Genomic DNA, 24,749 nt, shown 5'->3' on the forward strand with positions numbered 1-24,749 from the left:
ATTGCAAAGGACGTTTTAAGAAAACATTCCCCCAAAGCAGGTGCAGCCTGGGAGGACTGGAGGGAAATGCCTGCCCTCTGGGTATTGGCTAATCCAGCAACAAAAAACATCAGTGGAATCCAGGGGGTGTCAGTTTGTTTCATTCTTCTTCAGTGAGCAACATTGGGCCACCCTTGCAGGAAAGGTTATCGCAAAAATGTGGGTCTGGTATTTCCTCCAAAAAACATATTGTACAGGCTGTGTTAACCTTAATCTCTCAAGGCAGGGCTGATAGTACTGCCTTACTCCTCAAGAAATCCTACTAATGTCAATTGGAAAACAAAGCAAGAGTAACAGCAGCAAAAATGGGCCCTAAATCAGGGAGTTGAAACTCCATACTCCCATATGAGAATGAGGAGACATATACCATCAATCATAACTTTACTGACCTGTCCATATCTATTGGTTCCAACAACCCTCATCACAGTAGTATATGAACTGCTGAAGAAACCCAAAGGAGTCAGGCACTTCCACTCCATATTCCTCCCATCACTATTATTGCACATGGCTGCATTTTTACTAGTCTTACTCCCCTAGGAATTTCCCTCTTTTATAATGCTGTTTCCCTGGGACTCCTCTTCCCCAACCTTTGGGTTTCTCCACCTTTATTATCCCTCTTCTATAGGTTCTCTCAAACCAGTAGTTATCTCAACTTTTCCAGACCATTACATTCTTTTAAGACAGGGGTGGGGAACCTAAAGCCTGTGCTGGTACTGCAGGCCCCCACTGCCCACCCCCATGGGGGTGGAGCACACAAAATCGACTAGCCTGGGCCCCACTAGGCTCTGGTGTACGAGGGGAATGTGGGGAGTGCCTTTCTTCTCAGTTGGGGGCCACGTCAATGAGGATTTGAGTGAGGATTATTTGTTTCTGACTTGAGTGTGGCCCCAGACTGTTTTTTCTGTGGGTTAGCAGCCCCTGACCCAAAAAAAGGTTCCTCACCCCTGTTTTAAGGAATCTGATTTATTTTGTGGCCCCCAAGTTTCACTCATTTAAAAACTACTTGCTTACAAAATCAGACCTAAAAAGAGTGCCATAGCCTACTATTACTGAAAAATTGCTTAATTTCTAATTTTTATCATAAAATTATAAAATACATCAGTTGGCATATAAGTATTGTACTTACATTTCAGTACGCATGTTTTCATTTAGAGTAGTATAAACAAGTCATTGTATGAAATTTTAACTTGTACTGACTTCACCAGTGCTGTCTATGTAGCCTGTTGTAAAACCTGGCAAATATCTAGATAAGTGTTTCTCAACCTTTTTTTTTATAAAGTACCCCTGGCATTCAGTTCGAAACATCAACCATGTAAGTGCCACTTGCACTGATCTCTTTGCATAGTATGCATATCAGTAACCATTATAAAAATGCAAGTGATTACAAATATAAGATCAACGAGTAGTCCTTCTGTGCCTTAAAGACTAACAAAAATATATAGAATCATGAGCTTTCGTGGGTAAAACCCACTTCATCAGATGAATTGTACTGTTGTCTGTTATGAAGGAATACAGGTAAGGATGCACCTTAGGACTTTGTTGCAATTTGCAGGATGTGTTCTAGATTCAGCTATCACTGTTGATCGTGTTGACAAATAATGTCTCATTGTTTCCTTGTACTTCCCTATCTAACTGTCTGTATCAAGCTATTATCTACGGTCTTGTACTGAGACTGTAAACTCTTTGGGACTGGTGGATCACCTTTTTGCTCTGTATTTGTACACCACCAAATATAATGGGTGCTGGCCCATGACTGGGAGTCCTTGTCACTAAGGTAATAATATAGGATGATGTAGGTATAATAGTTAACCATAAATTTAATGTTAATTTAAAAAAATAATCCAGATCCAGTAAAAACACAAAGAAACATTTTTACAGCATGTGTCCTAGATATTTTATAAAAGCAGACACTGTGGCAGAACTACACTGTTCTCAGAATATAACACGACAAGTGCTTGTTGCTTAAGAATAGCCACCATACCACATTAAAAGCTTGGATATTGCATCCAACTTTAGAAACTTGTGCTAAAAAGTATGATTTATAGTCCTGAAAAGTCTGTAAAGGACTATTTGGTTCGTTCACACTGTGACTCAATTAGCAATACCCCTTTTGACATTCCTTCTACATTTAATCTAAAACAATAGGTAATATGTGTTGAAATGCTCTTATAAACTTTATTCTATAAATTATGCTATAAGTATTCCTGTATTCTATTAAGAATCTTAATGCATGTAAAGAACACGTTGTCATATATACAATATATGCCCTTATAGTTTCCTCCACAGTATATCTGCAGGACTAAAATATAATTAAAAGCAATGGATTACTCTAAAAATATATGTAGGAGAGCTTTTTGGCATTTTGGAACAAATTTTTATCTTTTTAATGGCAAACCTGTTTCCTTGAAATTTATTAAGGTTGAAAAGGTTAAATTATCATGCATGCATGCATGGTGTTCAGAACACAAAATTACTTCAAAGGGAGGCTTTGTGAATTCCTACTATGGTCACAGTATTTTAGAATGTAGAAATATAGACTATGGATTTATCTATAAATAAGAGTCACCTCACTTTTTGATTCTCTACTCTGTTTTCCTCACCCTTCTGACTTCGCTATCCATGTATATTTGTTTCAGAAATATCTCAAGAAAAATGACAACATTTTTATTCATTTGTTTCAGACAGATCCCAACCTTGCTCCAACTGAGGTTGATTGAAGTCCCGTTGACTTCAGAGGGCACAGGACTTCAATGGAGATCTTCAGTGGGTGTAAATTACATTGGCTTCAACAAAGCAACAATATTGTGCACTAATCTCTACACATGACTGTTTGAGATGCCAGGATTATGACTAAAGTAACAGTTACCTTTCTTCTTTGGTATAGTTATTGAGAGATGATTAAGAGCCAGATCTTGTTGTGCTAAGGTAGTCAAAACTCCTGTTTAAGGTCCCAACCCTGCAAACCCTTAGGCTTGTGGTTAGCTCCAGTCATGTCAGTGAATCCCACTCATTTTAGTGTGTAAAATTAAGCATATGTTTGTTTGAAGGTTCTGGGGCTTAGTCAATAGGCATAATGAGTATGACCGTGCAAGTAGTAGGAGTAGACCCAAAGAGTGTATTATAGATGCTGGGATGCAGTGTAGTAGGGAAATTTGGGTGACACCTGGGGCACCTGGCATTGGCTACTGTCAGAAAACAGGGATACTGGTCTAGATGGACCTCTGGTCTGACTAAGTATGGCCATTCTTATGTTCTTCTTATTCCTGCATAAAAACAATACAAAAATGTAAGACAGAGCTTCCTATTTCTTCAGCCTTATAGAAGGTGGAAATCATGAGAGTCTGGTGCCTGGAACAAATGGTCTAATTCATGCTTATCTCCTTAGTAACTTAACATAGAGTAGAGATATAGCCAAATGTTGCTTACCTTGTTCAGTCATAGATTTCAGGCGAACTACTTATGCTAGTAAAGCGAGCAAGGTTTATGACTCTATAAAATGGTTGTCAATTAAATATAGTATTGTTTTGTATACGCCATTTGTTTCTGGTCATATCACCTGTAAAGATATATTTCTGTTTCTCTTACATTGACACTCCCTCTTAGTTGCTCTTGCTTCTGCTACGGGAAATATTTTGCTCTCCCATTTTACAAAAAGGTCTGGATAATATACTGTCAATACAAAAAAAAAGAGAGAGCTAACTAAGGGTGAGCTACATAGAAGGCGTGATGTTGCATTATGATTGTACTGAAAACAAAAATTAAGTTACATTTCTGTCCAAATTTGTTTAATACTTAAAAATAACAAATAAAACCCTGAAGTATTAATATTCTTCCATTTCTGTGCCAGTCATGCCATGCATAGATATCCCATAAGAATGAATATTTGGTCATGAAGAGTGCAACATCAACAGCTATTTTAGTGAAATTTAATTTTAGGATGGAGACATGGGTTACTTCCAATAGAAGACAATCTAAAGTAACATTCTGAAAAATTATTGGTAGGGCAAAATACAAAGGGACGAAGAGGAATGATAAAAGAAGAAAAGAAGAGAGAAGGAAAATGGAAAGGTTTGGGAAAGGAAAAGAAAAGGAAATCTGAAGGGTGATGATAAATTAAAACATATTAGTTCTATGTATTTTTAAAAGGAATTTTGAACAAAAAGACTAAGTTGGCATCCTGTAGCTTATAATTACCTTCATTCTCCATTCAAACTGTATTGTCATCAGCAATAATGTCACCAGAAACCCCCCAGTTGCAGCTCTGGAGCTCTTGGGTGCCTTTCTGTCTGTTAATTTTTATAAAATACTAGCGTTATCCGTCCCATTGTGACTGTAAATGTACACGTGGTCTCCTCCCTCCCCACTGCTCCCAGGGCGAGGGAGGCTCGGGCTGGCTCGGGCTACGGGGCCTCCTCCCTCTCTGCTGCTCCCTGGGGGTGGGAGAGGTTGGGGCCATGCGTCCACTTCCTCTCCATTGCTCCGGGGATGCTGGGGCACGCACGTGTTCTTCCCCTCCCCGTGATGGTGGTGGGGGAGGCGCACGTGGCCGGGGAGGCTTGAGCTGGCTCAGGGTATGGGGCCTCCTCCCTCCCCGCTGCTTCTGGAGGCATAGAGGCTGAGGCCATGCAGCCTCTTCCCTCCCTGCTGCTCTGGAGATCCTTGGGGGCGCATGTGTGCGCCCTTCCCCTCCCCATGATAGGGTATGTGTGCGCACACTCTCTTCTGCTCCCCATGAGGAGGAGGTATGCTGCTCCTCCTCCCCTCCCCGTGGCGGGGGCAGGGCTGTAATTGGGGTTGGGGGCCTGCCTCCCCCTAGAAACTTCTCAAGTCTTCTAAAATATTCTCTGTGACAGACGGAATGATGGACACCTCTCCTTTCATAATAGTATAGATTTAGTAGATTTGAAGCAGCAGAGCAAATATTTACTCAAAGGTATATTATTCAGTCCCTCATTAAAACAGCTGGTGCCAATGCTGTCTTTTGGGTGACAACAATCTTCATGTCACCTTCAAGTTTTGTTATAAGTGAATTGAAATTATATTTAAAAAAAATTGAAACTCAAAAAGTTTTAGTGGTATCTAAAGTGAAAAATTATTTAATATTCTTTTAAGGTGGTTTGGATGAGATGAGAGGTACTTTCAACTTTAAGAGAACAGTTTTCTTAGGAGGGCTCAAACCCCACATAATTTCCAAAGGGAAACTCAGCTTATGTCACAGCTATAAACCCTCAACGCCTACCTGCTGGATCACTGCACTATTCTACAAAATTTCTGCTACTAAAAGTGCCATTTTATAAAATTTCTTAATCAACATAGTTTTAAATTCAGCTTATCTTTTCCCTGAGCAGCTGCTGCAGTCATTGACCAAGGGAGCAAGGCAGATCCTATGAACAGTAAAAGTAGTTTTCAGCCCCAACCTCCCCTTCCTTTATTGCTCTTGTTTCTCGATCATAGTCTTTTTCCATTCAAGCCTACACTATCCTCTTTTCCATCATTCCCATCTGTACTTTTGAGTAAGCTCTCTAGTTCTTCTATCTTTGTGGTGAAAATCACTGCTATGAAGAAGCCCTACACAAGCACCAGTTAAGCTCTATGTTAAAGCTGACATTTTAAAAAGTGCCCACTAACCAGTCACGTAGGTGCAGATTTTCAGAGATACTGAGTATCTTCAATTCCAGGAAGAGCTGTGGGTGGTCAGCACTTCTAAGTATAATGCTTGAGATGATTTTAGCCCTGCTTTGCACCCAGTTAAAAATCATTTTTGAAAATATTGGCCTTAACAGTAGGATTAAGTAGTGATACTGGGATAAATGTCACCCTTTGATAGTGCCGGTTTGTGATTACACCTTTAATGTGTCTTCACTGCTGAGCCAGGCTTTTGTGATCTAGGGGTTAGCAGCTGAAACAATTTAAGTATACCACTTCTTGGTTTTTTTTTTAAATAGTCTTTTAGCTGTTTCAAATGGAGCAGCACTTTTCTAAGGAGTTAAAAACCTGCATTTTAAAATATGACTTATGGAGATTTATTTGCCTTGCTGTCACACTTGAGCCAGATCAATATCAAAGCAACCAACCTGACTGTGATGTCAGCAGCAGTGGACATGCATTAATACTATGATTTCAAGCCAGGACTCAGAATGGTTTGAAAATTGGGCTTGCCCAGAAAACACAAACTGGGAAAGAACAGGACAAGAGAGGAAGAGGACAAGGGACCAGCAAACAAAGTGAACAAACATGAAAGAGCAGGGAGAAAATGTAATCACTTATAATTCATACAATAAGCCCCTCTACCTACTGGCATCTTCAGCATAGTACTTGAGTTACAAAGGAAGAGGTGAAAGAGTAGCTTAAACAAATACAGAAATATCACCCATTGTATTTTAACAGAATAATATTAAACCATTAAGCCTTAGCTACTTCGACTTTATCAACTGATTATCTCCTCAAAAATTACCATTGAATTACTGCATTTCAGAGACAAAGAGCATCAATGCATGTCCCAGTAATGACAGTATGAGCCGACTGATTTTCAAATGTGCTGGGTACCAGCAGCTCCTATTGATGTCCTTCCAGAGCTAGTCTGCCAGGCACTCTCCCTGCACTCTGATCCCTCCTGAATACCCACCGCTACTGTGGCAAAAAAAATGTTTTTATTATTATTATTAATAATAATAATAATTAATAATGAATAATGCTTAGACTGAGGAGTAATTGGGGATGGTCCACACCATCAGTACACTGAGTTATCAAGATGTGGACCATCAAAACTTTGGAATAGCTATGTTTTACCCCTTATTTCTATTTTGCTTTTAAGAGTGTAAGGTCTTTGGGACAGTGCATGTGCTTTTTGTGTTTGTATAGTGCTTTGCATGTTATGGGTGCTGTCAGAAAAAAAATCCAATTACAGGAAAGCTGCCAATGACACTGACAGCATGCCATGGGGTAGAGAGGTGAATTTTCTGCCCCCTACAATGAGGAAGTAAAGATGGAATTTAGAGGGGAACCAAAGAGAAGATGGTTGATTTAAATGACTGACATGATGCACATCCTGTTCTGTCTTACTGCTTTCTTACAGAGTGGGCATTGACATTAGGAAGTTATGATTAGCTGTGCAAGAAGCTGATGATGCAGGGAACTGTTTTAACCACAAAGTACAGAACTTTTTATATCAGAGGTTTTCTACCTGTTTTATTTTTCAGACCCCTAAAAGCTTTTGAACAGAGGAGCAGATCCCTTTGAAATTTTAAGAAATACTCTGCAGACTTCCAGCGAGCTGTGGACCACAGGTTGAAAACCAATGTGTTAGATAACTTTGTCTTTTCTCACATCTGATTATTAGTCCTGGGAAGGAGTGGGAGTTGCTAAAATGTTCTCCCTGCTTTTAAATACACTGGGCCAAGATCCACTGAAGTCAATAAGAATTTTTCTTGTGTAGAATATACAGGATTTGGCATGTTGTTTTCACAGTCAAACTATTACAGACTTGAAGGCCTTGTTAGATCTTGCAGTCTTTAGCACTAAATGACAAATAGAACTTGTAGTATTCAAAAGAACAGCTGCAACTGAAATACACAAGAGAGAGTCTCTGTTATTGGTTACCTTTTTATTCTTGTTTCCATAGGAATGAAGGTTGAATCAGCAAAAATGGGGCAAGTTATTTTAAATATAGTAATTATTTTAAAGCATTTACTTTGTTTCAACAAGTCTGACATTCATTGCCATTGAAACCCAACTGAAGATGACAGACCACTTGTTAGAACTCTCTTGTACATTTCATCTGTGTCAGAGTGCAAGAAAATAAAGGGTACGTCTAGACTGCAAAGCTTCTGTCGACAAAGAGTGTCTAGACTACATCCAGTTCTGTTGAAAAGCAAGCTGCTTTGTCGACATGAGAGTGTAGACGCAAAGGACAGTGTAGATGCAATAACGCCTTCTGTCGACATAACTGTGTCGACAAAAGGCATTATTCCTCGTAGAATGAGGTTTATAGCCGTCGACAAAACTGCTGAGTTCTGTCGATGTTATGTTGACAGAACTCAATGGCAGTAGATGCAGGTATAGTTTTGTTGACAAAAGTTCACTTTTATCAACAATACCCTCTAGTCTAGATATACCCAATGGCTACGTCTACACTGGCCCCTTTTCCGGAAGGGGCATGTAAATTTCACTAGTCGTCGTAGGGAAATCGGCGGGGGATTTAAATATCCCCCGCGGCATTTAAATAAAAATGTCCGCCGCTTTTTTCCGGCTTTTAAAAAAGCCGGAAAAGAGCGTCTAGACTGGCCCCGGTCCTCCGGAAAAAGTGCCCTTTTCCGGAGGCTCTTATTCTTACTTTGAAGTAAGAATAAGAGCCTCCGGAAAAGGGCACTTTTTCCGGAGGACCGGGGCCAGTCTAGACGCTCTTTTCCGGCTTTTTTAAAAGCCGGAAAAAAGCGGCGGACATTTTTATTTAAATGCCGCGGGGGATATTTAAATCCCCCGCGGATTTCCCTACGACGACTAGTGAAATTTACATGCCCCTTCCGGAAGAGGGGCCAGTGTAGACGTAGCCAATGTGTTTAAAAATGTCTGAAGTGGTGGCAAAACCTTGGGATTTTTCTTGTTCAGGATTTTCTAAACTAACCAAACATAATTTTACTAACCATTTCAACAATTTCATTTTTGCTGCTGAGAACAAGCACGAAAAGATTCAGCTCCATGAGAATTTTTTGGAGGGGATAAGTGTTGTATGTGTCTGAAAGCAGGGACTTTAGAATTAAGGCAGTGGTTCTCAACTCGTTTCAGTCCATGGATCACCAGGCCAATCAAAAAATGTTCGTGGACCACCTCCAGCATATGTAGCACAGGACGAACGACACAGCAACCACTCAGCATGACAGCGGCAGCTACACTGATGCTCAGAGCCTCAGACGGAAGTTACTGGCAACACAACGCAGTTACGTCCTAGGTGACGCTATGGATGATGTGCCGTGTGCTTTTGAACACAGCGTAAAACAGCCTAATGGTGGCGCCTGCTCATGCCATTTGACTTTGGACAATGTTCCTGTGGACCACCAGTTGAGAACCACAGAATTAAGGTATCACCAGTGCAGTAAGTGTGGTGAAGATTTATGATCCGGAGTTCAATTTAGTGGGTCTAGTATAGACCTGTAAATCAAATGCTGAGGACAGCTTCAGCAGGCATCTGTACTCCTCACATCACAAGGAGTAAGGGAAACCAATAAGAGTATTTGCTCCCATCTGCCTCCTGCAATGGGGATAGCACCAGATCTAGTGTAGACCCAGCCTAACAAACTACAGCCTTGTTTCAGGAAAGACACTTAAATACATGCTTAACTGTAATCATGAATTTAAGTCCCATTGACTTCAAGGTCTTTAAATGTTTTCCAGAATAAGGATTCTTTCCTGAAGAAGGGCTTATGTATGTATCTTAGGGATGTTAAAGACTAGTCGACTATCCGATAAGCATTTGCTTATCGGATAGTCTGTGGACTAATTGACTAGTTGATTCCCTCCCCCCCTTGCTGCCTCTTTGAGATAGAGGCAGCAAAGGGGAGGAGAAAGGGGTACTTCAAAGCGGCAGCACCGCACAGCGGAGCCAGGGATTAGCTGTGTGGCACTGCTGCTTTGAAATCCCAAGGCAGCATTTCAAAGGGGCAGCCGCCACCACTGCACAGCAGATCCCCGCCTCAGCTGTGTGGCACTGCCCCTTTGAAATGCCACTTCCGCGCATTTCAAAGGGGCAGCTGGAGCCCAAAGTCAGTGGGGGACTGTGAGTGGTTTTGAAATGAGGGTCTCCATGGCTTTGAAATGCACAAGAGCCCTCGCTGGGGACTTCCCGCTGGCCCCAGGCTATACAGCAAGTTCCGCATTCCTCCTGGGGCTCTTGTACATTTCAAGGGAGGAATGCGGAAATGCCTATTGAGTAGTTGATGGAAATTCCATCAACTATTTAACTTGTCAATTAATCGCATTTTAACATCCCTAATGTATATGTATATCTGTCTGTCTGTCCAGATAGGTCAATTCCCTCAAATACGTCAAGTGATGAAATCCACATGTTAAATTGCACTGTCATATAACATAGATATGAAATTATACATCTTTAACTACTTCATCTTGCCTTCTGCTACTTGTCCATCTTCCCTGAGGTCACTTATAATATTCCAAACCTCTAAGCAGCTTCAAACAGCTGTCATATTTAAAGTGCAATCTTCCAGAGAAGTGTTTCCTTCTCCCCTCATACATGTGGATTTTCTCCTCAAAATTTCTGCTGCCTGAAGGCTAGGGTTTACCAGATTCACCCTGAAACATTGATGGATTTAAGGTCCTTTTTCTCATAACCTTGTAGGCAGGGCTTAAATTCTCATTGAATATTTCCCAGGCCTTCCTGCACCTCTACCCACAATGTGCTATAAAAACTCCAGAGGGGTTGAAAATATTGACTCGAGCTCCACTCCAGACAGCTCCCACTAACTTTAAGCCCTTCTCCCAGGACTAGAAATTTGAGTTTCAGCTCATAGGAAAGGGAAGATTCACAGCTTCCCAATTGGGCATTTAGCCCTGATAGGCTCCTACATATTAAACCATCAAAAGATGAATTTTAGATGTAGAAGCACTATTTTAGGTCATTTTTGGAGGTTTTTATGTTTCTTTCAGAATCCAGTGTATAGGACTCATGGTCACTGAATCACCTGAACAGGCAGGGGGATAAAAATATATGGTACTTAAAACATGAGTGTCCCCTGGTACCTTGCTTATATTATCACTCATTTCAGTGCTATCACCAACTGTGCTGAACCAGTGCTATCCACTATGTAAAATTTTAGGGGTAAAATCCCAGCATAGACAAGGCTATTGAGTAAGTCAGTCAATAGAGAGAAAAGTAGGGAATCAACCAAATTTCACAATACACTATAACAGGGCTACTCAACTTTGGATGCCCTGGGGGCCACAGTGATACAGCACATGCCGAGGGTGGTTGCATATACATGCAAATATATATGCAAATGGATTTTCACACTGATGGGCATGAATACAAAGATTAAAGCAAGACTACACAACACACAGGCTCCATTTAAGTCAGTTCTGCTGATCCTAATAAAATTTCCACCCATATGGCAGCACTTTTAATGAGCAATGACAGTCCAGGAATGTAACTATTAAAGTGCATATCAACAGAAGACCATTATACTGACTACTTTTTTGTTTTGGCTCCCACCTGTAGGCCACATGTTGAGCCCCGCATAAATCCAAACCACACTATGGACCACCTGCAGTCCACGGTCCACATGTTGAGGAGCCCTGCACTATAAGGAATAGCTAAGTTACGTGTCGTTGCTTCAGAACTAACCATCATTGATGGCTGTCATGCACTGCCAGAGTAGCAGTAACATTTTTATCTATTTATCTGAATTCAATAAAAATTAATGGAGTGTTCACAACCTTAGGCAGGCTAGTGTGAAATTTTATTTTATCTGCCCAAGACCAGGGAAGCATGATTATAATGTATATCATAAATCAACTGTACTCTGTATAAGAAAGAAAGAATTTGTTTGTCAGTGATGGGCCTGCAGTGTGAAATTAGGATATGTACAGGCAGTCCCCAGGTTACGTACAAGATAGGGACTGTAGGTTTGTTCTTAAGTTGAATCTGTATGTAAGTCAGAACTGGCGTCCAGATTCAGCCACTGCTGAAACTGATCAGTTTCAACAGCGGCTGAATCTGGACGCCAGTTCTGACTTACATACAGATTCAACTTAAGAACCCCAGGCATCCCCAAGTCAGCTGCTGCTGAAACTGATCAGCGGCTGATTCCAGGAAGCCCGGGGCAGGGGCTTCCTGTAGTCAGCCACTGGTCAGTTTCAGCAGCGGCTGACTTGGGGACGCCTGGGGCAGAGCAGCTGGGGTGCTGCTGGGTTGGTCCAGTAGCGCCGCCGCTCCTCGGCGCTACTGGACCAACCCAGCAGCACCCAAGCTGCTCTGCCCCAGGCGTCCTGATTCAGCCGCTGCTGAAACTGACAAGCAGTGGCTGAATCAGGACGCCTGGGGCAGAGCAGCTGGGGTGCTGCCGGGTTGGTCCAGTAGCGCCCAGAGCGGCGCTACGGGACCAACCGGCAGCGCCCCAGCTGCTGTACCACAGGAGTCCGGAGCAAAGCCGTGGAGCATGGGGGCAGCGGGACAGCCCAGACGTGCCTGGTCTGCAGACCAGAGGGACGGGGAGCAAAGCAGAGCAAAGCCGTGGAGCACGCGGGCAGCGGACAGCCCTGTCCGCTGCCCGCGTGTTCCGCCGCTTTGCTTCCTCTTCCTGGTCTGCTGGAGACCAGGGAGAGGGAGGGCCCCGTTCGTAACTGCGGATCCGACATAAGTCGGATCCGCGTAACTCGGGGACTGCCTGTATTCAAAGCCAAATACAAACTCTTACCAGCTTGACCCACTTTAGAGGTATGTAAGAGGTAGGAAATTCAGATCTGGATTTGATCCAAACTCCTCCAGGTATAGCATTGGAACATAATCTACAACATCTGTTTGGTCCTATCTCCTATTTCTGTTGCCCTAGATTTGAGGGGTATATATACCCCAGAATATGATCAAGCTAATTGCAAACATATTATGAATTAATGAAATAGCCAATATGAATTAATGGAACAGAACACCACAAAGTCCAGTGTTACTTTGGAGACAGGCTTTCAGAAGCAAGGTCATAACATATTGGCAGTTTTGCTAATCAGAATGGGAAGAGGGGAGGAAAGAGTAAAGAACTGAGAATGAAAGAAGATATGTGGATGGATATCCTTGAGTTTAGACACCTCTGATATTAAAAGTTTATTGAAAATTAGGAAAAGTAATGATCCAGTAGGGATCATTATGATCTATGGGTTTTGTGGAGATTGTTATAAAAGGTTAATTAATAGCGTGTACTTGGGAGCAGTCCTTGGGAACTATCCTGGGAGAGACATTTTTCCTCCCATCTTTACTCCTTCGCAGGGTTGCATTTGGCCAACACTGGCCTGTCATTGATTACTCAAAACTACCTCAGAATACTAGGTAAATATTTGGGATGTTCTAACTGTATGGCTTATGTCTGTGTATGCTTAAATCTATTAAAGTCTAGTGATAGACAAAGGTATGCTGACTTGCATCTAATCCTTAATCAGACAGAATCGCTAAATTCCTATCGATTTATTCCTAACACCTCCTGGAGTGAAATAGTTAAGTTGCCCTGTTGGAAATTTTGAAAACTCCCAGTTTACATTACATACTCACCAGAGCCATCTAACGAATAAGGTGTAAAGTATGACTGTGCCTAACAAGCTACAAACTATTAGAAGCTCATGTCTTCCCACTTCCACATTTATCTCTGAACAAAACTGCAGTGCAGAGAATTGTAGATGCTTCCTGGCCATATTTCCAATATTGCTTTTATTTTCCTTCGTGGTTGCAATTCTTAAAGTGGCTGGGAAATTAGTGCCTAACTTAATTCTTACTTAATTAGTCCCAGTAATGTCAGGAGAAGATCAGAAAGGTCAAGCGATTTTCAGCAATTTCTTATTGATGAGCTTAAAAGAACTGGAAAGAAACATTTGAAGGTAGGCTAGAACCTTGCAAGGGCAGTTTTTGGATCCCTGACTTTCCACTAGTTTTTTATTCTTGCAAAAGAGTCTGCAGTCCCTAATATTTCCCCAAGGGGCTTTTAAGACTTTAACAGGACAAAATGGAGGGTGGGGAATAAAACTCTACTTGAGAAACTGGCCGTTAAATGAAACTATACGATATTTGGGAAGAGAACATGTTTGGGGACCTAAATTCGGAGAGAAAGCAGGGAAACACCATGACTTTATTACAATTGCTTCTTCAAACAGGTGCACTTCGGCTGAAACCCTCCCATCCCGAATTTTGATCCCGGGAGGCAACCTGAAGGTTTGGTTGGGATTTCCTCGGAAGACCCATTGCACAGGTTAAAAAAACAAGGCAGCGAGCAGCAGGCTCCGGGCAAGGGACTTGCTTTGCTCGCTGTCCTGTCCCGAATTCTGGCGCAGGGAAGCGCGGGGCTCGCCTGGGTGCCACGGGGCGGCTGTGGGAAGGCGGAGTGAAGGCGCAAGGGGCACACGCACCACCCGAGGGCGCGCGGGGGCGTGTGAGGGAAGGGGCTCGCCTCGCAGAAAGCCGGGGCGCCGGGAAGACGCGGCGTGTGCCCGTCCGGAGGGAGGCGCCGGGCTCTAGAAATGCGCGGCCGGGGGTGGAGAGCGGGAGGGGAGGCCCTTGGGGACTGACTCCCGCTGGCGCTCCGGTGCCCGCAGCCGAGCCTGGGGAAAGGCGCGCACAAGCGCAGGCAAAGCTCGGTCCGCGCCAGGCACCAGCAATTGCTGGGACTTCCTCTTGGGGGAAGCTGCGCCGAGGCGCGGGCTCGGTCACGGCGGCTGCCTCCTCCCCGCGGGCGCTGTAGGCAGCGCGCTCCAGTCCCGGGGAGGACGGGGCGCTTGGTGGGGAGGATGCGCTGCCCGCTGCGGGCCGGATTCATCATGTGACTCGCCCGGGCTGCGAAGACCCCTCCTCTCCCCGCACCATGAGTGAAGTGGATGCTGGGCAGCCTCCCAGCCGGAGACAGGTAGAGCCCGGGCTGCTTCTCAACCTCCTCTACTGCGTGTTCCTAGTGGGGACCAAGGAAATCGAGGCTCTGACAGACTTCTCAGGTAAGGCAGCATGGCCATGCCCTGCCCCGGCGCGGGCAGAGCCCCCCTGGCGCTGGGAGGAGGCAGGGACGCGCAGCAACAGGTGGGCACCTTTTAGAAGGGTGGAGGTGGGGGGGAGTTTAGCTTCCCGCCTGCCCAGCAAGCAGGGTGCATGGCCAGGATCAGGGTGCGTACCTAGGAGGGACTCTTCAATACAGGGTGTGCCCAGCACTGGCTCATCAGCAGGGTGCATGGCCAGGATTAGGGTGCCCAGTTTTCAGCAGGGTGTGTGCCCAGGGGGCTAGGGCAGGGTGTGTGCCCAGCAAGGGTTCCTCTTGCGGGAGGGGAGTGTGCCTAGGATTAGGGTAGGTGCCTAGGAGGATGTAGGTGAATGTCAGGGAGGGGCCTCGCCAGTAGAACATGTGCCCAGGGTGATGGTGCCTCCTGGAGTAGTTCCTCACTAGGGTGCATGCTGGGGGTTAGGGTGCCCGCTTTGGTATAAAGGTAGATACATAGATGAAAAGACTAGGACACTTTATTTTGGCTAAATTGTCTGGTTTACATTTTCAATTTTGGCTAATGAGGACTTTGGAATCAGTGAAACTTCGAACTGTTACAGTTGCTTTGGAAATCACTTTTCAAGAGTCAGTTTTAGCCTTTGGGCCTGAATTGGGCACAGAGATTAGCTGTGCAAAGCCCAAATTTAGATAAAGGGCAAAGATTAGTCAAAGGGAGAGCACTGGCTAGCTACATCTCTACCATAGATGAGATAATAGGAAAGACCCATAACGCTGTAGAATAGAGCAAGATCATGCCCATCCTGACAGGCTGTTAGGCCTACACCACAAAAGTTAATACAAACACAATTCAGACCTCCTAGTGCTGTAGAACTAAAGAAGAGGACATAGAAAGAGAGTGTTGGCACGGATGTGATATGGGAAGCAGTGTGGTGACTTTAGCCATTCAGAACCATCAATCTCTTTTCAAATAAAACTCTGAGAACACAATTTGCTAGTGAGCAAGGACCTATGCCAAAGTCCATGGGAGTCAATTAAAAACTCCCACTGATTTCTATGCATATTGGAGCAGGCCCTGAGCCACCAGAGCATTCAAGGCCAGTTCTGAGACCAGTGGACACATCAAAATAACGTGTCTGACAATGCAAGGGAACTATTTCATAATGTAAAATTTAAATAGCTTTGGAAAATGTACTGATGCTGCTGCCTATTTTATGCAGAAAGAAGGGACATTTCTGTTAAAAATTACAATTTCTGTTCCATGACATAGAACATTTCATTGTTGTTATGAAAATACTTAGATCAGCTGCTTGCCTTGCCATACTAATAATATGCTTAGTATTTGCCTTATAGTTGCAACCCTAGCAAACTGTAAGCCAGTGCTTTCCCCTCTGGCAAGGCAAAAGATAAACCTCACAATTAAGAAGCAGAGTGTAACTTTCTGAAAGCTAATCAGATGCACATGGATAAAGTTAATACATCATAAATAATATTAATATATTATTATACAGATTAATATAGTTAATGCTAACACTGTTTAAAATGCTGATGGATGGTTGTGCAGAGGCTGGTCGTGTTTATTTTCTCAAATGTAGGAAAAATAGTTTATACTATTGTTTCAAATTGAATAAATGTGAAAATCCTATTCCTAAACTGTAGAGAATAAAAATACAGATGTATATGTTATATTACTACCCTTTGCTGCCTTTCGCATGTAAAATATTTTTAAAATACTTGTTATCTTACTCTTAAGTGTTTTGTGGCTTGACTCCCAGTTGTTGGTAGTTGTACGGAAGTTATTATGTAACTGTCTATAATGAGGAAGAAAAGTAATAGAGGTCACACTATAGCAACTAAATTAAAAAATATCCCTAGATCCTCTCACGAAAAGACTATTCATACTTGAAAGTTATTTTGACAAGGAAAACCGAGGTGCATTTTAAAAGTACTTATGTGTTCAGTATTTCATTGTTCTTAGAACAATCTAAATAAATAAAATGAACAAAGGCAATTCCCAACCTAAACCCAGAATCTAACATTAAAAATATGCCTTACATAGAAGTATGTAAGTAAAAGGTAGAAGAATCTCTTAAATTCCAACCTATGGCAGCAGAACTGGTAAAATGTCTAGGCATTGATATCTGCCCACATTTTTTCTAATGTAGAGATGTAATCCTCAGTGACAAAGAAAAAAATAAAAATGTTACTGATCCTTTTAAGGGAAAAAATAATGCTTCCCAGAACAATCCAAGCAGATTTTTCACCAGTTCTGAATTAATGAAATTTATAACAGGTAGTGCAGGCCAAAAGCTGTCAGAAAATCCTCAAGAAGTAAGACGAAACTTTTAAATGGCATCCTGAGTCTGCTTAAAACTAATATACCTGTTAAGAAGTTTAGGCTATGCAACAAAATACAAAAGCACTGAGCTTCTAAAGTTGCTGACTTTCCTTATACTTTCCCTTCCTTCCTCAACAAAAGCACACGGTTGATTTTCATAAGCCTTGTTGAGTTTATGTGAAAACAAGTCTGTCTCTTTTAAAGAGACAGAAAACTATTGCCACAAAGGCTCCTAATAAAACAATCTCTCTCAGGGACAGCTGTTAAAAGAAGTTGTGCTGATTTATATCAGATGAGGACCTGGCTGAATGTTTATAATCCACATGCATGTTCACTTTTTGGAGAAGGGACAATTCCCAATGTGAATCTAACAGCAAAATCTCTGTGCGGCCCAGTGAGGATTTCCTTTTGAAATCCATGTCACAGCAAAAGAAACTGAAAGAGTCAAGGAGTCATTTAAGTGTTCTGTACAGTAGGATCCAGTAGTGAGAGATTAGTGATGCTCACAGAGTTGGAAGGAAAGTAGCTTAAGCTTTTTCTCCTCATCACAGATCTTAAGCTTTTCTACTAAGATTATCAGGTGACATACTTTCTTGGTTCACTGATTTTTTCGCTCTATGATTCTAGAATCAGATCTTTAACTCAGCAGCCCTAAACTGGCCTGCCTCTCTCCTCCTTCTCCTGGCATTCTGATGGCTTCCTCTAATCACTTCCCAGCCTGCTGTGAGAGCCTGCATGAAACAACAGTACATTTACCCTTTCTTGTTCCCTTTTTAAATACATTAAATTGTCCTGTCAGTACTAACCTGGAAATTGTTCAGTCATTTGTTAGTCACAGGACCTAATTCTCCCCTAATTTGCAAACATTTAGAGCATATACAATAAAAAGATATTCCAAAGAACAATGACATTTTAAGCAAAATGAGGGTAGGGGTTTACTTAAAAAAAAAGTCCACATGTTTGACTTTTAATCAGCTTTCCCTTATGACAAGGTATATAACTCCCTCACTGAACAGCAAAGGGTTAAAGAGCTGTTATGGACTCAGGAGGCCAGACTCCTCTTACCTAGCTAAGCGTGCTCCACTTGGGAGGTAGTATTTACAAAGAACTGGTCAGCTCCCTGGGAAGTGGACAAGGCAAAGAGAAGGTCTTACTTGGATAGCTCCAAAAGAGTACACAACCAGATCCAGACTGGGAGAAGGCATGGTGGTGAGTGGCAGCTCTTATGGGTCAAAGACAGGTAGGCACCTTGAAGGGACAAACTTGCAACATCCTGAGAAAGAGGGAAGTAGGAAGTGGCCAAGGAAGGCTGACCTGAAGCACCCAAGATGAAAGATGCTGGACAGGCCTTATAGGGCCCTGGGTTACCTCCCCCTCCTGCTGCAACCACTATAAGGTGGTAGACAGCATTCCTGTTGACACCTGGTGGAGAATGTGGGCAACGTGACAGAGGTCTGCATTAAGACCAAAATAGAGAGAGGAAAAGTAAAATGGAGATTGACAAACTGCCAAAATGGCTGGTGGACAACAAGCAAAAGAGGCAACTCCACAGGATCTGCAGCAGCAGACCAAGCTAGTCCACCAATACCAAAAAGTAGCCTAACAACAACTATAGCTTATCCAGGAACTGGCGACCCAACAACAAGAGCAGCAGGTTGTCCAGAAAGTTGTTACCTCTTGCCACCCAAAGGGGCCAGCGGGAACCCTAGGGGGCAGGGACCCCAAATCTTGTGATAACTGCCTCCCAGTGAAGCTCTCAAAGATGTACCAAGGTATGACCCAGAAGCATTCCTGTTCACTTTCAAGAGGGTCACTTCAGTAGTTCAATGTCCCTCAGGACACTGAGCTACCCTGATAGCTCCATACCTGACAGGGCTAGCCCAAGCTGCTTACCACATCCTTGATGTGACGAGGGCCTAAGGTCAAGGCAGTCATCTCAGAAGTTTCTGATATCACCACGGAAATCCACTGGTAACGTTTATACCAGGAAGGATTTCCACAGACTGCCTGGCTAGAGCAATGGCCCAGGACCTTAAGTGATGCTGCTGGAGATAGCTTCAAACCAAAAAGCAAACTGGGGAATAGACAAGTCTCAAAGGGCTAGCTGTGTTAGTCTGTAACTGAAAAAAACTTTAAAAAAACCCCAAACAACCTGAATGGTCTTGCAGCACCTTAGAGACTAACAAAAATATAGATTGTGTCATGAGTTTTCTTGGGCACAACCCACTTCTTCAGATGAAAGCTCATGAACAAGAAGAGTTGGAGCAACTTACACAGATTGTCCCCACTGCCAGCTGACCTGCAACCCAGTCACATCTAGGATGAGACCCTCAGGGTCTGGGCCCATGGTGATGAGCACCCCAAGGAGAAACTTAGCCCTGAAGGGGGAACTCATGGGGACACCATGCTGTCAGTGCAGAAAAGGAATAGAAGAGCTGCTTCTCCTGCGAGTGGCCAGGCCATTTATGTCAGGAGTGCACCTACACAGTCTGTTCCTATGGGCAGGTCTGGATGGCAGATAGCTAGGTCAGAAAGAAAATACCAGGCAAAATGGTAATTCCTGTGCAGGCTAATGGGGTGACTGTGCTGGGGTTGATAGATTCTGGGTACAGCCATACAATGGGTAGAGCCAGACATCTAGCCAAGCAGGGAGACAATGTAGATACCATCTATCTGCTGTATGTTCATGGATATATATGCCCATATCCCTCCAGGGAGACGCAGTTCATGATAAGTGAACACTCAAGAAAAGTGTAGGTCAGGGTAGCCTCTGCGTTGGCTTACCTAGTGATTCTGGGTCAAAACCTTGAGGATTTCAAGGAGATTATAAAATCCTGGGGTAATGAATTGCTAAGGAAAAAATACTTCCAGAGATGGACCCCCCCAAGTCCTTGACGGCAAGAAGCGTAGCCTGAGTCACGGATGAAGAGAACCCCAAAGAGTGCCTGTCCCAAAAGAAACTGCTACTAAGGAAGCAGAAGCCTATCCCCCTCCCCCCCAGCCTCAACTCCAGGATTTGCTGATGCCAAGAGATATTTTGTAAGTGTGTAGAGGAAGACCCAACTCTTAGCCAGGCATATGAAGACCTCACAGAAGTGAACAGGGAAGTGGCAGACCCACACACAGTTGCTGCATCTATGGCCCCACTTTGAGCTATGGAGGAGAGGCTGTACTGGATGGCCAACAATGTCCAAACAAGAGAAACTTGTGCCCAACTCCTGGTCCCAGAGAAGTTCCAACAGCAGGTGCTGCAGCTGGCACATATGTGGGAGGCACATTGGATCAGAGAAAATCCTCAGCCAGGTAGCTCTTAGGTTTTACTGTCTGGGGATACATGGAGAAAACAAGGATTATGTGTCATGCCCTGTGGCACCTGCCCAGGTTCACAATAACCCTGAAAATCCTATTTATCTTGCTCCCCGAGGGGCCACTCAAAAAGATGACAACTCGGTACCAGTTCATTCTAGCAATAGTAGACTATGCCATCCAGTATCCGAAGGCCATCCCCCTTCGATCCAGCATAGCCACTTACATCATCCCTGAGCTGCTGAAGCTATAGACCCGGTTTGGGGTACCAAAGGAGAGAGCTTAACCAGTTAGGGGACCAACATGATGTCAAAATTGATGAAGGAACTGTGTGATCTTTTAAAGATTAAAATTGTAAAGATGTGAGTCTGTCACCCTCAGACAGACAGTCTAGTGGAGAGCTTTAATAAAGCCCTTAAAGAGATATTGAGGAAGTTCATTGCCCAGTACCCACGGCACTAGGATCGATTGCTCCCACCCCTTCTTTTTATTATACATGAAATGCTTCAAATTCCATCATTTGAGCTTCTGTGAGAGACAACCCCATGGGGTGCTTGACCTGCTTCAGGAGAAGTGGGAAGAGCAGCCACCACTTAAACTCAATGTGGTCCACTCCATAAACTACCTGCCAAAGGATTTGGAGAGGTTAATGACATGTTCCCTGGGAAAACTTGCTGCAGGCCCACAAATAAATCTACAACAGAGGGGCTCAGATGAGAGAGGTCAGGCTTATGGATAGGACCCTTCTGCTTCTTCTGATCGCAGAATCAAAACTGCTGGCTGGATGGCAAGGCCCATTTGAGACACTAAGGAAGGTAGGGGCAGTTAATTATGACATACGTCTGCCCAGCAAATGATGGAAGACGCAAATGTATCGTGTCAACCTGCTAAAGCCTGTTGTGAGTGGGAGGCCTTCTCATAACACCATCTCTGCCTGAGCTGGAACTCCGCTCACACATGCCCCCTGGACAAGACCCCGGGCTGATTCCACTGGTTGAAGACTTTCAACTGGAACAAGAGCACCCACTGCAACATTTGTGAAAGCCTTCCCCTAGGTCAGGGTGGCAACCTATGTGACTCAAGCCAAATATGGCTCAGTACGGAGCCAAATATAGCTCACAGCTCAAGCTCAGTCCCTCCCTCCCCTGCAATGGGAAGCCGGTGCTGGTGCTCCAGCCTCATACCTACCTCCCGCCCCCGGCAAGATTGGAGCACCAGTGCCGGCTTTCTGTGAGAGGGGGAAGAAAGCTTCAAGACTTGTGCGATTGGGGAAGAAGTGGAGCCAAAAGCGGCTCTGCATACTGTCACTCCCCCTCCCCCAGCTAAAGGAACAGCAGTGTACAAACACTGACGGAATCTGGTTGTTAGAAGCAGCAGGAGGCCATGCCTGGGAGCAGCATGGGGTGCAAAAGCAAGTAAGTGCCCCCATCAAGCCCAGACCCTGTACCCTCACCCCTCCTGTACTTATCCCCTTCATCAAGACCACACACTCCCAGTCTGCTCCTGCACCCTTTCCCCTGGCCACATACGTACCCCCACCCTGCTCCTGCACCCTACTTCCCACCCAGACCTCACCACCTCAGCCCCCCCTGCACCCACTTCCCGCCCAGATCCTGTACCCTCATCCCTCTCACTGGCAGCTCTGTCCAGCACACTGAACCACTCATTTTTGGCCCCACAAAATCCACTAACCCTGGAACCCCAGAAGAGTAAATCTGATCTGAAGCCTTGAACCTCAGTCCTCCCTGCCCCTCTTGTCCCTATGGGGCTGGAGCACCAGAAGAATGAGGTGTTTCAGTTGGGGGCCAGTAGGGGTTGGGGTTTTTTTGGAGTTTTTTTGTTTGTTTGTTTGCTTCTCGACCCAAAGAAGTTCCTCACACCTGCCATAAATAAAGACAATCTTGAAACCTTTTGTGCTGGACATAATATTTTACTTTATTTAAAATGAAGTTAATGAAAACTAATATGAAACAGTTACAGTGCTTAATCTGTTTAATTTTGATTAATATTTCCTTTCTTACTGGCTAAATTAAACTGTTCTCCCTCGCTGCAGCACTAGCAAAATGTCTTGGGCATAATTCTATAATTAATGGTGAGTTTTCATTAGGAGCTGGTGATCTGTGGAAAGGTTTGCATTGAGCCGGGTGAGCCACAGGCTAAAAAGTCTAAGAACCATTGCTTTTTTATTATTCCCAAAATACATGCAACTTTTCAAATTAAAATGAAAAATTAATTCAGAAATTTAAAAAAGCATAAAATGGGCCAGCTGGGGCACTCTGCTCATTTAAAGGGCCAGCTGAGGGCATGGGGTAGAGCAGTGGTCCCTGGGGGGGCGGGGCCACTCACGTGCCGGGCGCCCGGGGGGCGGGGCCATTCATGCGCCTGGCACCCGGGGGGCGGGGCCGCGCGTCCGGGGCCATGCAAGGGACGGGGATGCCCTTGCACCCGGTGCCGGCATGTGCCCCAGGGCCGGGGCTGGGGCCGTCCGAGCGCCTTGTGCCGTGGGCCCGGGGCCGGCACCGGCGCTGCTCGCGCGCCGCGCGCCTGAGCGCCGTGCGCCCGAGCGCCCGCATGTGCCCTGGGGCTGGGGCCGCCCGAGCGCCGTGCACCTGGCGCCGGTGCGTGTCGCACGCCTGGTGCTGGCACCTCCCGTGTGCAGCATGCCGGGGGCAGGGCCGGCCCAGGTTGTCGGCGGGCACGCACAAATGCCCCGGCGGGCGCCATGGCGACCGCGGGCACCGCGTTGGGGACCACTGGTGTAGGGGATAAGTGCGTGCTCCCAGCTGGGACAGTGAGAGGGGCAGGCGGTGGCAGATGTCTCTATCTGACCACGGCAGCCTGGCTCTAGCCCCCATCTTACTACCACAGTCTGTCCCTAGCTGTCGTGCTCCTGGGGCAGACGCCACGGCCCCGCCATGGCAGCCCTGCAACTGCTGCAACAGCCTAGCTGCAGCAGCCTGGCTGGGGATTGCCATCCTGACCAACAAGGCCCCAGTCAGGGCCCAGCCCCCATCTGGCTATAGTGTCCTGGCTCTGGCCCCAATCCTGGGGCAAGCCCCACAGTCCTGCCCTCATCTAGCTGCAGGAAGGGCTGGTGGTGGCCCTCTCCTGTTGCGGCACAGGTAGGAGGGGAGGACATACTATGGCTGCAGTGATCCTGGCCCGGCCCCTCATGCAGCCTCTGCTGCTCAGGTACAGCAGCCCAGCCTCAGCCAAGTAAGGTAATCTGACCCCAGGGATCCCCCCACATACTGTACTTCCCACCCCCAGCATCCTGCCTTGCCTCCTGCACTTCTCATACACCCTAATCCTCTGCCCTGAGCCCCTCATACACACCAACCTTGGCTCCTGCACCCCCCCACATCCACAAACTCCCCCCTCAGCAGTAGCAGAAGTTCCATTAAATAAAGTCTATGAGTACAGTGTTTAATGTATGCTATTATTAATCATTATGTCAATTATCAACAATGTTACATTGTATATTTTCAGTCGTGCAAATGGGCATTCTTATATGGCTCTTTGTTGACCACTTGTTCTAAATTTTGATGTAGTTTGGTTCTTTGGTTTGAAAAGAGCCAACCACTCTTGGTTTGGTTTGCCAACTGCTGCTCTAGGTGTTTGCAGGGAAAAAAGTCTGGGCTAAACCTCGGTTCCTGCCAAGGAAGATGTGGGACGTTGCAAAAATTGCTGCAGTGTTAGGGGTAGAGAAGACTGGGTATCAAAAAAGTAATGTCATCTTTTAGAAACAGGACATATCTCATGTAGAAATTTTCCACATGGAGATGTAAGATTATATTGACTCAAAGATCTACAAAGTTGATACTTCTTTAACAGTTGTTCGATGGAAACATGCTGCATCCTGTACGTATCATGAACTACATCATAGAGAATATTTATTCTTACGTCTGCTATCCTATTCTAATGGGTGTGTCTACACTGTACCATAGCTCACAAATTGTATATCTTTTTTTGATCTTATTTCAAAATAGCTTATTTCAGAATTTGGAAATAACCCGCTATTCCAAAACATCCCTTACTCCTTGTGGAATGAGGTTTACATGGATGTTGGAATAGAGAGCCTGTTATATTTCAAAATAAGAAGTTTGTTGTGAAGACGCAGGATAGCTATTTCGGGATACTCTGAAATATCCCGAAATAGTGTTGCAGTGTAGACGTAGCCAATGCTAATTTTTTAATGAAATCTCAGCCATATATTTAAACACTGAGAATGCCATGGGCTTGAAAAACAAATATAGGGCCTGATCCAAGAGACCAGACTGGGCCTGTAGCTAGAGAGCTCTCTTCTTCCCTGTTGGGTATTCACCAGAGGAATTCTAAGGCCCCTCAAAGCATTTAAGCACATACACAAATTTATC

The 24,749-nt window shown here is 44.6% G+C and overlaps 1 protein-coding gene across 4 annotated transcripts in view; it reads left to right on the forward strand.

Moving 5' to 3' along the window:
* Nucleotides 1-13,713: 13,713 nt before the first annotated feature.
* The window catches only part of EVA1C (eva-1 homolog C), an 82,116-nt gene continuing 71,080 nt past the window's right edge, over nt 13,714-24,749 (forward strand). For 2 of the 4 annotated variants that reach the window (XM_006126095.5, XM_025186119.3), the window contains exon 1: nt 13,729-14,733. In XM_006126095.5, the coding sequence (XP_006126157.2) occupies nt 14,607-14,733 (127 nt within the window). In that variant the 5' untranslated portion in view covers nt 13,729-14,606. Of the gene's footprint in view, nt 14,734-24,749 lie in introns of all 4 variants that reach the window. The other 2 variants (XM_025186120.3, XM_014575040.4) reach the window with 2 other exon arrangements.

This window comes from Pelodiscus sinensis, chromosome 1 (genome assembly GCF_052426305.1).
Source record: "Pelodiscus sinensis isolate ZL-2025 chromosome 1, ASM5242630v1, whole genome shotgun sequence".
NCBI classification, from domain to species: Eukaryota; Metazoa; Chordata; order Testudines; family Trionychidae; genus Pelodiscus; species Pelodiscus sinensis.